This window comes from Condylostylus longicornis, unplaced genomic scaffold (genome assembly GCF_029603195.1).
Source record: "Condylostylus longicornis isolate FDR11 unplaced genomic scaffold, ASM2960319v2 ptg000084l, whole genome shotgun sequence".
Lineage (NCBI taxonomy): Eukaryota > Metazoa > Arthropoda > Insecta > Diptera > Dolichopodidae > Condylostylus > Condylostylus longicornis.
The window spans coordinates 8985773-9000147 of record NW_026578052.1 but is presented as its reverse complement, the minus strand read 5'-3'; the positions used below and the strand labels follow the sequence as shown (position 1 = coordinate 9000147).

Genomic DNA, 14375 nt, shown 5'->3' with positions numbered 1-14375 from the left:
ATGAATATGTTAGAAAAAGTGATTAAAAGTTCTAAAATAATGGCATTTCATTATTGTTTAACTTGTGCCAGAGGGATTTTTTTTTGTGTAAAAGATATCTTAAATATTTTTAAGTTGCATATAGTGTTCTTTGACTTACTGACTGAGTTTGACTTATTTTGAATTTGACTATTTGAGAAATGTCATTGTAATGAACTGGTCAGTTATTTTAATGACTTTCTTTTTTCTAATCCAAGCCCGTGTCATAAAGCTTTTGAATTAAAATGAATTGAAATTCCAGTTGGCATTATAGTTAAAACAGTGTAGAAACTGTAATAGTATTTATTCATTTGAAACGAAATATTGTTAATCCACATTTTTTAAATTAAAATAATCACTTTGTTAATCTTATTTTGAAACTAATTAACAAGCGATATTTTTTAAACTAAATTACAAAGGGAGGATAATTTTTGCATCATAAAGCTTTACAGACCATTAAACATTGTCTATAATAAATAAACCGCAACAGATTATCATTTTCTTCCATATTGGATGAAGAGTTTAAAACTATTTTCTTACTATTATTATTTAATCGCTTCGGAAAACCAAAAAACGTTTTATTTGTTTTACTTGAAGATTAGAAAGTGAAAACGCAACTTAAGAAATTGGTATTCTTTTATAAAAATGAAAAGGTTTTTTCACCTTCATCTTCCTCTTTTTCTCCCTCATCCATTGTAATAAATTTTAATGGATAAATTTTGTTTTCAATTTGTAAATCATTATTTTTTCGTCACCTTATCACTTAAATGGTAATTACTACTGTATGCCAAAAAAAGACATGTTAAAAATTTCTCATATCAATGATGTTGATTTTCAACAGGAAATACAAATTGTCACAGTTATTATGATTGTGTAATTATTAAGTGTGGGTGTTTTACCATATTAAAGGCGTTTGAAAGCGTTTCTTTTGTAATAATCCAATTCGTAATATGTATTACGATTTAATCTATAAGTGGAGAGAAAAAAAAGCTATTATATATATTGAAAAAAACTATTATTATAATATATTGAATATTTAATAGCTCTTAAATTTCGAAATTAAGAGTGTTAGTATGGCAATGCGATTAAAACACTATTGAACAGTAAATTACTACAGCAAATATTGGATTTATATTGTGAAAAAAATTGCGCAAGAAAAAAACCACTTTTAGAATTAATAAAACTTACCAAAAAAGTAATGTAAATACTAGGATTCAATATAACAGCGTACTTCATCTCTTTCTGCTTTAAATTTCCTACTAGTCGCTCCAGTATACCTAGAAATAGTAAAATATTCTACATTAGCAGGGAATCACAATATTATACTTATTACTTTTCTAAAAAGTTGAAACACATCAATCATAATTTCCAAAAGATTTTTGTAATTATTTTTCTTTATTTTCTGATAAAATTATTTTTATAAAACTTTTTCCAATAAATATTTAAAATTTTTATTGATCCATATGATCTGACCATAATTCATTAGCCAGAGGCAATGAATTAGTTAAAAAGCCAAATTTAGTTACGAAATAAATTGTACAACAACTTGGGCTTTGGTACTACTACAACAAATTTGTTAAGAAAAAAGTGTTAAATATCCAAATTTGTTGTTTTAAAACAAAATTGGATATTTAACACTTCTTTTTTTAGATTTCATTTTTATAGTTAGCTAGTTATTTAATAAAGCTTAAGTAACTAGCAAAATCAATTGATTATATACTCAATTTGTATATTTTTTCTTCATATTTTGTTTAGCATTTGGATTATTTTGTACTACTGACTAATCCACATTCAGTTTTTGCTTTAGTCGTTGTCGAAATAATTTTCCTTTTTAAATTTTCTTGCTTTTCTTCAGGTAATTAATTGCAGAATGTTAGTTTATAACATCTAATACTAGAAGAAAAATTATTTTCTATTTCGGAATTTAAATTTCTGTTTTGCATTTACTTCTATAATATACTCCTAATCAGTGCTGTAGTGGAGGGTATACGGGGGTATACGCCGTATACCCTATGCTTTTAAAAATTAGATAGCGCATACCTAGTGGTTTTACTTAAAAATAGCGTATACCCTATGATTTTGTTCAAATTTCTTATTAAAAATTTATTATTTTCTTTCTTTGTAATAGTAAAAAAAAAATGATAATAAAAATTGTACTGAAAAATTGCAAAAAATTTTCAAATTAACAATTCACACAAAATATTTCATTAATTTAGTAATAATTTCTTGGGAAAAATATATCAACTACATATATTCAAATTAATAATCAAACAAGCCTCCTTTAACGAAAAACGGAAAACGAATATAACCGAACCTTTAATTTTTGAAAGTGGTAATTTTGTTTAAAACCACAATGAAATGAAAACTTTAAACTTTCCTAATATTTAAAAGTTATTATGTTTGCTTAATAGAAAATATGTTAAAAAATTAAAGTTTAAATAAAAATAAAGTTATATTTTCTGATGTTAAAATCATTTACAAAAAAAAGTAAAAACGACTTCTTCAAGATAGATGTTCTCTTATTACCAATGCTGTATTTATCTAGCAGTGATATAAACTAATACATAAACAATTTGGTTTTCGATTTAAAACGATTTTCTTCTAATTCTATACAATTGAAAATATATTTGAATTTTATCAAATACTCTTCTTTAACTAAAGTTGCTATGGTAGCCATGCTAAACAACGTTATTGTGGACGTTAATTTTGCATATTCTTTAGTTTATTTGAAGTTAGCAAAAGCTGATGACAAAATAACATTGATTTTCAAGAAAATATAATTTTGAAAACTTCTTTAAGTAAGTTTATTGATACTGGCTTAAAAGCTTATTTAAATTGTTTTTAATTGTTGATGAAAAGTTGGTGTTTGTAAAAGTTGTATGTAATATTTTACGTCTTTTTTTCAAATAATAATATAATTAAAAATAACATTGTTTATTTTTACCAAAAATTTATATTCTCAAGCGTATACCCTATGCTAATTTTACGACTACAGCACTGCTCCTAATATACATATACTCCTTCAGTATAATATCAACCAATTATCTAATATATGTAATTCTGCGACGAACTCCTACAATTTTCCTCCCTTAAAAATATGAGATTTTTATGTAGTAGTCGTCGTTACATATCACATTACAATTGTAACGGAGACTACTTTCGAGAAAATTTCACAGTAAGAATTCTCATGTTATTAATTCCTTTTGTCCATCCAACTTTCATAATAATTGGTCCTGCTCGAAAGTTCTGTACCTGCTTAGCTACAATATTTTCAAGGTTATTTTAAATTTTTTGTAAGAGCACAATTACAATTCAACTTCTTTCATTTACATTAAAAATTTTGTTAAACTACGCACTTTCTTTTAAATTTAATGAAGAACTGAAAATGAAAGTTTCAATCATTACAAAACCGAAAAAAAGAGTGATTTCTTGTTTTTATATTTTGATTATTAGACAACGCTCTTTTATTTTCTTCTTTGTTAAAAAAAAACAAAAAAAATTAGCAAAAAATTTAAAAAGCATAACAAAGCTGCCATTAATTTGTTTACTCGTTTCATTTTTTTTTTATATTAATAGGAAAAAACGGGCATTATAAAAGAAGAAACGAGAAAACCAACCGAAATGAAACAAGCTACTAAAATGCTAAAATATCTTAGCTGCTTCAATGACTTTAATATGACAGTTAATGTGTCTAGAGGGTATTTTTGTTTTTTTTTTAAATAAAATGACAAAAGCAATTTTTAATTAGCTTTTTAGTTAAATTTTGATCATGATTAATAATATTTGACTGAAACTATCGAATTTTAAAGAGTTGAAAAAACTCTTTAATAATTTTCAATGTATTGATTTGCGAATAAGCTGTTTAAAAGTTCACTGAAATGTTTTTCTTCTTTCTTTCTTTTTGTTTTTGTTTTTGTTGTTTAAATGGTGATCATATTAATTTTGGTGATGCTCCATTAAACAGTAATTTTTATGTCAAAAAAAAAATCTCTTAGGAGTACTTTTGTAAATTTTATCTTTCAATTTTGGTTTGTTTTTACATAAAAGAAAAAGTGAGATTAAAGTAAAAAAACACGATTTAAAGTTTTTAAAAGTTTTTGGCTTTGTATTTTTTGCCATTTATGTAAGTAATTTGTGAAATTGTTAATTAATGAGTCATAATTGTGTAATAAAGTTTAACAGGATTTATTATATTTTTAGTTTTCTGTGTTGAAATTGAAACTATATTAGATATCTAATTGTAGAAATTAAATATTTTATAATAACATATTGAATTTAAGAATTTTCGAGGCGCAGTCCATGATTTCATGAGGTGATGTAGCTACTCAATCAAAAAGAGTATAACGCCAAGCGTTAGGATATTGAAAGCTTATTGATACTATAAAAACTTCAGATAAACTCATCAGTTTTCTCTACAAGCAGACAAACAATTCTCTACAAGCAATTTACAAAAGTTTTTTCAGCCCGTTCAAGAATGCCCACCTTCTTCCTTCTTAAATAGAGATGTCCCAAATTTTCCCAAAATCCCAATCAAACGGACAACTTCCTGTTATCTTGGCTTCTGATGATTGCTGGATTAATTTAGATTTATGTATATTTTTACTACATAATTTTTGTGAATTACTGTTGAAGAACTAATAGAAGGCGGTAGTAAGAATTAGAATAGACTTTTTTTTTTATACGTAAACCTGGGCATAACAATTATATTTATCTATTTTCCAGTTTAATATTGAGGAAGTAATTTTTTTCCTATTTTATACTTTTAAGTAAAGGGTACATTACCCAATTAACTTATATTCAATGTACAAACAAGTGTACAAACTTTTAAAATTTTTTTTTTTTTTTCATTTAAAAAAATCATTTAGACCAATCCACAACCTATCACACCTTTGATCTGATTATAAATTTATCAGCTTCTAACAAAAAAAATAAAACTTAGTGGTTTGTTGCAAGTAAACAGAAATATAACTTTTATTATATAATAAAAAATTAAATAACATTGATAATATGAAGAGAGAAAAAAAAAAGGTAAAGAAAATATTATAGTGAAAGGATAAAATTAAGTTGAAGTAAAAGTGGGCAAAGTAGGTATCTACCAATAACAGCAACAAGAATTGATGGAAAGCAAGAGTTGAATGAACAATTTTCTTAAATTGGCCGCAAGCCTTCAAAAAAAAAAAAAATAAATCATTATAGAAAGGTTCTTTGAACATTTTTAATGATGAATTGTGGTTTTCCTCATTCTTGTATTTAAGTTTTTTTTTGTTCTTTTTTCAATTTCTTTTTATTTCGTTTTGAGCTCCAATAGAGATTTTTATTCTTCAAGAAGAATTAGACTTTAGAATAATGAACGAAAAGTTATAAAAAAGTACTATTTTTTTTTTAAATTTAATTTTCTTCCTGAAATGAAGATACTTTCAAGACCGTATCATAAAACTTTGTGAATCGTTAAGTGGATTAAAAAATGATGAGTTCAAGAGTATATTGAATGAAGTGTAATGAAAAATGCTTCATGAATATGACATTATTGTTTAGCTTTAGTTAACTTGTACTTAGTATTTAATAAGGTAGAAAAATTAAAAATTGAAAAAAACTAACTTTGACGTTAGATATTATAAAATTTTTATTATGTAGTGTAAAAATAAATATTTAGTAAATTTTCTTTGGTGCTCATGAAACATTCAATATAAATGAGGAAATGATTGTGAGAATTTTGTGATTGGCATGAAGTTTAATTCACTTTTTTCCGGAAGAAAATATTGTGACGAAACCAAAAGATTTACTTTCTGGTTGGAAAAATAAACGTTTATAAAAATTTTTTTCATAAAATATACAGGAATTTTTGATTTGACAATAAACTTTAATATAATTTTATTTTATTATTTCAGTTATCGCCGATGTATGATAAATCGAAGAAATCATGGAGTCAAAGGCTCAAAATTACAAAAACAGAAAAAATTACGACACCAATGGTACCTGTAACACCAACACATCAACAATTGAACGAATTCGCAACATTCGAATATGGCCCTAGCGGTGCTTTATCTCGTTCAATGAAATATGCTGAACCATGGCTTTATAGTACTGTTCGTGGAATACCTGCTATACGACCAACAGTTCATTATCATCATAATGGACACCCAACGGCAATATTTACACCAATACCGGCTGAAGTAGCTGTAGTTATTTGTTCTTGTCCAGAATATTTAACAGGTACAAAACGGGATGTTAAAAAAGCTAGTGTTTGCAAAAAGTGTAAAGGATCTCGATTACCGCTTGCTCCGATCGGTGGTACTGTACGTTTAAGACCTACAAGTACACCTGTTATACATCAGCAACGTATTAGCGCAGCTACTTTAAGATTACCTTCTACAACAAAATCTCGCCCATCTATTTTGGATACACAAAATGATCCATATGATATGATGAGAAGAACTAGGCTACTATCGCCAGATCCACCAAGAGAAAGCTTAAAAATATCTAATTCGCGTCACATAGATAAAAATCAAAGTTCTAACTCTAAGAATCAAAATGGTACAATGGGTAAGAATACAGTTGCTAGTCGGGGTAGAAGTCGTTATAGAACCGGTAATGGAACAAGTATTAGTAGTACAACCACAAATATTTCTGCAGCTGCCATCAGCACAAGTTCAAATAATATTAGTGAACAGGAAATGATTTCAATAGCTAAAACTGCCACTATTCGAAGCCGTAGTGCTAGTAGAGGTAAAACTCCTCAACCGCAAAAAGCAATTAGAGATCGATGGTCAGATGCGGGGGGAGATATGCAAATAGATCCCGGAGGTCGTCGATCAATTCTAGAATGCAATGTTAATCCATACGAGTTGATATCTTGTGGTACAATGAACGCAAACAATGAGTTTTCACCTCCAGATTCAGATGATATGTTTGATCTTCCATTAATGAGAACGAAGAGCAATTCTGATGCAGTTGCAATAGCAGCAGCAGCTGCGGCAGCTTTAATTAAAGAAAAGAAAAATAGTTCTTTAAATAAAGGGAAGAAGTTAGGTTATTCTAATATACAAGCTATAGCTGGACAACGTATTATTTTAGGTGAAGAAAAAGTTCAGTCAAAACTAATAGCAAACGGTGAAAATTTCCATTACGAAGATATAGAAGTGCAAGCTCAAATATCACCTGTTGGTGGAAGCTCAAAGAATGTCGACATCAGTTTGGAAGAAAAAGAGACAGTAAAACAATTATCAGTTAATTTTGCTGTCGAAACTGAAGATGATTTATCACCTACTGAATTTGTATCCGATGGAAAAGCAAAATTCCATCCAAAACGACCACCTAGGAAAAAACACGAAATTTCAACAGGCAATTCTATTGATGACGATGCTGAATCTTCAATTCAGAACAATATTTCAAATAGTTCCAGGTAATAATAAAATATTTTGTTAATTAAATTTTTTTTTTAAAAATAAAAATCTTTTGCAAGCAAACTGTGATCTAAATGTCCAAATATATTTTCTTATCTTTTATAGTTTAATACACGACAATAGTTGTGAAATGCAGTCTTCAAATGAACAAAATTCTGATGTATCAACACCAACAACACCAACAACAGTACCATTTCCAAAGCAACAAACAATTAAATCGATTTTAAAACGTCCTTCATCTGTATCGTCGTCTCTTTCCACAACTTCATCAATAAGTGATAATGATGCCAAAAACACAATTAATCAAACAACTTCAACTTCATTTAAATCCTATATAAACTCATCATCAGTACAATCAGATTCTATATTAAATTCACAAATAGATAATATCACAACAATTGCAGCAACAGCAGCCAAAAAATTTCTTGCCACAGGAAACTCTTTAAAAAAATTTAACAGTCAGACATCAAATCAAAATCAAAATATTTTAACAAAGGATAATAATAATTGTAGTGGTATAACTGTGAATTTCAATGCTATCTCTGACCTAAAAAATAATTCATTAGATAGTTGTAATGTTAACAACAATAACAACAGTAATAATAAAAGAAATAGTGGTAGCGGATCACAATTTTATTTACCAATGCCATCACAACCAACTCGTAAAAAAGTTCAATTTATGGTTGAAGATAAAATAATTCAAGATGACCCGGAAGATGATAAAAATGATTCTTCTATAGAATTTGATAATTCTAATGTTAAAAATTTACAAAATAAAAATGTTGCATTTATTGATGTAGTAGCAGTTGAAGACAGTATTAAAGAAAATCAAAAATCTAATGATTATCCAATAAAAAATGGTCACAATAGTAATGAAGAATTTTCTAAAGTTGAAAATTTCCAAACAAACAATAAAATTTCTAGTACCAACAACAATAACATCAGGAATAATAGTAATGATGAAAATGATGATTTCGATGAAATCACTAATATCGATAATGATGATGTAAGCATGATTAAGAATAAAAATAAATCTTTTAACAATGGTAACATGAATAGAATAACTAATGGTAAGCATCAGTTTTCGGATGTTGAGAATCAAAATTGTCATCAATTGATGTTAATATTAGAACAACAGAAAGTACAATCTGAAATTTTAGATTTATTGCATAAGCAAACAAATGATCTTTTAAAGAATTCAAAAGATTCAAATAGTTTTAATCACAGTAGTAGTACTGATTCAAGAATCAATAGCAGTACCTACACTAATAATGATAATATGAAAGATGATTTATTTAATAATAAAAGATTTAATATTGATTCAAATGAAACAAAAATCACTATTAATGGAAACAATTCATTGTTAGGAAATGAATCAAATGCAGGTAAGTCTTTTAGTTGTATTTTGTTTGTATATTTAAACATCTGGAACAAATATACAGATGGCGGTTTATGTTAGCACTTTGGACTTTAAGTTTGTATCTAACTCGAGAATTTAAAAAAAAAAATATATATAAAATCGAATTTCTGCGACAGAAACTATTCAACAATTAGTTCAAATTCAGCTTCATCCTTAACATCAACATCGTGTTTCAAATTTTGTGTATTTAATTGGAGAGATCGGGTAGACAGTATTTTTTTTCACAAATTTTAAAACAAAGTGTCACATAGACAAATATAATTTGCGGCAGCATGTACAATTCAGTGTGATTAGAGTCGCCATCTCTCCGCGTAATAGCAGAGTTGTTTAAGAAAAACAGGTACAACTTATTACAATTTGTTATCTTTTAAAGAAATTATTTTTGTGTTTAAAAGAAAAATAGACTTTAATAAGTTTTATAATTGGTTTTCATGTAAAATTTTTTATTTTTAAAATTTTGTCATTTTATTGAACAAAACTTTCATCATTTAGAATTCACTTTATCACTGTATACGCGCATAACAACATTTAATATTCTATTAAAACGAATTATTATTCCCTTGTCAAATGTACTCTGTATTGTTACTATTGCCATTTGTTACTATTGTCATCGAAAGTTCGTTTGTATCGTAAGTTTAAAAGCAAAAATTTAACATCAGAATTTTTACCTTCATTATATAGAATCGGAAAAATAATTTTATTTTCGTGTTTGTTTGTGATCTTAAGTCTTTTTTATAAATAATTTTTATTCACAATATTCTTTTGTGTCCTAGGACAAAACAAGAACAGTCGTTTTTTTTTTCTAGATTTTCTATTTTTTACTTAAAAACCATTAAGCAGTCAACATTGAGCGCCGTTTCGAATTAAAATCTTTTCAATGTTTGTCTTTTATTTAGTTTTTGTTTCCATTTTTCCTGATGCAGATACATATATATCTTACATACATGCATAATAATGTAAGTACATTTTGAAATGCAACACTGAAAATAGGTTTTAGTTTTCCATGTTTTTCTCGTTTTATTTTCGCTTTTATAAATATTGTTATGCTTATTTTGAGTGAATAAATTTTTTGTTTTGTTCTTAATTCTGTAACTGTTACCTATATCTATGGAACTAATATGTATGTAGATGCCAGTTAGATAAAGTTCTAGCTACAACAAGTTGCATGCCTTTTGTCTTATTTTCTTTTATGTTGTGTTTTTGTTTTGGTTCATGTTCTTTAAAATCGTCAGCTTTTTTTCTATGTCGTTTTATGATAGGGGTATGTACGGGTATTCCATTTAGGTATTGTTTCATATTTATACCAGCAGGTATTTATTTCGTTTTTTTTTTTGTGTTCCTTAGTATTGCTACCTTAATTTTTCTAATTTGCTAACACGGGAATTTTTTTTTTCTAAAATTATGAAGTTTTTGTGTATGCAGGTATTTTGATGGGAATATTTTTGGTATAAATGTAGATATTTTTTTTTGGAAATCAAATAGTGCAACCAAAATACGTATGACACTTTTGTTATTTCTAAATACACGGTGATTTTTAGTAAAAGGAATTTAAGAAAATATTATTGTTAATGTTTTATTCTGTTTTACGGGAAAGTTTGTTATTACTTACATATTTAAATTGTGGTAAATTTTTGCTCTTATTAATTTGAATCAATAACATTTGCAGAGTAATAGAAAAAATGATCATAATATAAGTAAAAATATGAATTCAATATTGTCATACGTAGAATTTTATCTAACGAATTTAGCTTCATTCTAAAATTCGTCTTAGAAATTATATTACAATTTATTAGAATGAATCACTAAATTAAAATTAAACCCATTTCAGGTTATGATGACCAAATTGTAATGAAAATTACCACAATATCTTTTAGTATTTCTTAATGTGCAAGTTGTATTTTCATATTTATTTAATAAGAAAATACCTGAAGAAGAACTTGGCTCCTAATTGGTAAAATTGGAAGCAACAGTTGGGTCAACTTATTTATATTCAGCAAGTTATGGTCGCTATTACGATGTACATAACAATTTACAATGTACATAATTATTGTATCTTGTGTAACATGTACCTAAAATCACTGGAACAATGTAAATGATTTATAAATGCACCCTTTGAAAACTTGTAAATTATAGAATTCGGTAATGTTCCGTTCCGTTCTATTTTTAAAATTAAAAATTTCGAAATTTCTGAATTTTTTTATAAATCAGATTTACGTATAAATACAAATTTGCTTCATATTTTTTTAAAACAGTTTATTGAATATTTTATGCATAAAAATTATCTTAAATAAATTCCAACTATACTCGTAACTAAAAAAAAATAAAGGAAAATTTAAGTAAAATGCCTTTATATAAATAAATATTTATTTATTCATAAACTGAAATCCTGTATACTTAGATTTAGGTATACAATGTACATCTTTCGTAAAGATATTCGAAATTCTTATGCAATTACAATATGCATCAATTATTTTACATGTTTTGCTCCAATATAAGATTTTGTTGGCTTCAAATACTTAGTATGACTAGAGAGTTGCTTATTATTCTACCTTTCGACAACATGATGGTGTTCATTTTAATTTTTTTTTGTACTATACAATATTGGTAATTTTATTTGGTAGATGGTGAAGAAATAAAAAAAATATTTTTCTTGTTAAAATTTGTAATCGACTTATTTGCATCTTTTTTGAAATTTAAAGCTGCCTTTTTTTTCAATTCAATTCAACCATTTTTTTTTGTTTTTTTTTTTAGTTTCTAAAGAGTGACTTTTTGGGTGATGGAATACAATGTACAATATCGGTTTTTATCTGATGAATTTACTCAATATTTCAGTATTACTTATGTGGTGATGGTATCAAGATGAAATTTTTCCTATCATTTCAAAACATTTTCATTTATATAGATACATGTATTGAAAATATTGAATTTATGGAATCTATATATAGGAATACGTTTATATAGGAGATGTTTAGAGTAGATGCTATATTGCATAATATTTCAAACCTTTATAAAATAAGAAGAAATATGAAAGAAAAAAAGAATTTCAATTTGAATATGGAAAAATGGGTCGTTTACCATTATGTGTAGATAAGAACGAGTGAACATATACGAACTTATCTGTATGTAAATCGTTATACATAATATGTGTTATATTCGATGACTAACAAAATATTTATGTATATATATATACATTTGCATTAAAATGCAATGCGGTTCTTGTTATAACATAATTTAATTTTTGATTGTACCTTTAATATATTTTAATAGAAAATTATTTTACATAATATTTTAATATGTACGTGTAGAAAAGTGGGGTATTGATGAATGCATGAAGAAAATTTGATTAAATCATCTTCTAAAGTTGAATTGAAATTAAGTGCATTAAATTTATTGCAATGATCTCGGAGCACATAATGAATCTCATATCTTTTTGAATTAAACAAGTGATTACTAAAAATAGCACATTCCCATCAGTTAAAAATACTCTTTTTCCAAACATGTTAATGGGGGAAGACGGTAATCTAAAAGAAGCATTAATTTAATATTGGAATTATGGATTTAATGAGGTAATTTAAAATAAGCAGTTGTAGGTTTTAATATGATGGCATTTTTGCCAAATGTGATTCTGAAAATTTAATTTATAAATCACTTATATAATTATTTTTAGGATTTTAAGGGACTAAAAATTTTGCAAACTCTAAGGGGGATGGAATTTTTGACATAAAGAAATAAAGAAGATACAATTCTAAAGAAGTTTTTGGACTTACGGACTGGTGGACAGAGACCGACAGAGCGAAACTCATGAGCACTTTTTTTTTTGATATTCTATTGGAAGTTATTGAGTGATAAGATTCATGTTTGTCAAAAACATTAATTTTCTTTAGCTGCCCTCACTTCACATGATATACCAAATACATTTTCGGTAATTTTCATATTAGGAATTTTTAACAGACATTATGCTTTTTTCGGCATAAATTCACTTTTTAAACTTTAATGCATTGTTACCGATTTTAATCAAATTTTATATTTGGTTACTTTCAATAGATCAAAATGCACAATAAAATCCTCGTTTTTTTTATGGTTTGTTTTGTAATGCATAACATTCTACAATTCCATTCTACCTTGAAAAATATTAATTACATTTTAATATTTAAAATACATACATACAATAATATCCTAAGAATACACCGATGAACTAAATTTATTCCGCGTTCTTTTTTTTTTTTTGCTACATTTCATCATTTTTTTTCTTACATTATTTACTATCAGATTAAATTTCCATTCTCCATATGATTATTTTATTTTTTCATCTATTTTTTTCTGACTCTTCCATTTTGTAGAGCAGCAGTTGCATTAGTTGATGTTTATGTTATTGGAAACTCTACATATATTCATATATACATCATGTTATATGGCATTGCAAGTTTGTTATAATAGTAAAATTTATAAAAAAAAATATTATACGTTCATGTACCATGCTAAGGTACTAGTAAGTACACTTATTATATATTTTATGAAATTCTAAACTAGTTGCATGTAGATATATACAGACATAATATAAGTTTGCTAGTTAGAGCATAAAATTCTATATAAAAAATTATTCTTGCTCTTCTTCTTCTTCTTCTTTGGTTTTCAATATACTTAATATTGTATAGAAAATCTCTGAACGTAATATACTAATAATAATTGAAGATAAGCCAAACAAGAGAAATTCAATATTGGGTACAAGGAATTTTAATTCTCTAAAGAGAATTTATTTATGTTTGTTATTTTATGCTATTTATGTTTAAATATTTTTCAATACAGTTAGTGTTAGTGTATAAGATTCATTGTATTTTGTACACATATTTTAGAAAATATGCACCTATATTATATTATGTATGTAGGTAGATGCGCTCATATAGCCAAATAAAAATATTTCATTTATTTCGCAATGAACTGAAGGATGAATAAAGTATAGAAATTTTTTCTTTTCTTAAGAAAATTTTCATTGTAATGCCATTGCTGCTTGTTAAAGCTATATACAAGAGAGTGTTAGTTGTTATGCTCTTCTTTTTTTTTATTAAAACAGAATTCTTTTATTCTATACTTACAATACTTACATTATAAAAATTTTTGAATTATGAATAAAATATTTTATATGATAAATTTTTTTGTAACATAAAATCTCAAAAATACTAGAAATTGAATTAGTTTAGGTGTCTTCTATTCTTTTTAAGTTTCTTTTTTTAAATCAATAATGATTTGCTGTACTTTTATTAATTTCAACATTATTTTCAATTTAAAATTAAGAAATTTATTAGTTAAGCTTGTTTTAAAGAATTGTGGAAGCTCAATCAATTTTGTGACAGTCGTAGCAAATAGTTGTTTGATGAGTCTAGTGCTTTAAATGAGGAAACCTAATGTAGTTTTGTGACCTATGAATTTATTTAACTTTTGGCAATAATTTTAAACATTGTGATTTGGCTATAGAATTTGTCTACAGTTTTAAAAAAAAAAAATTTGAACACGTATTGAAATTTTCAATAAAAAAT

General features: G+C 26.1%; 1 protein-coding gene across 2 annotated transcripts in view; it reads left to right on the top strand.

The window, feature by feature from the left end:
* LOC129613455 (putative uncharacterized protein DDB_G0282133) overlaps nt 1-14375 on the top strand; it is a 142468-nt gene that overhangs the window by 65210 nt on the left and 62883 nt on the right. For both annotated transcript variants that reach the window (XM_055527530.1, XM_055527531.1), the window contains exons 3-4: nt 5907-7420; nt 7527-8806. In XM_055527530.1, the coding sequence (XP_055383505.1) occupies nt 5907-7420; nt 7527-8806 (2794 nt within the window). The remainder of the gene's footprint in view (nt 1-5906; nt 7421-7526; nt 8807-14375) is intronic.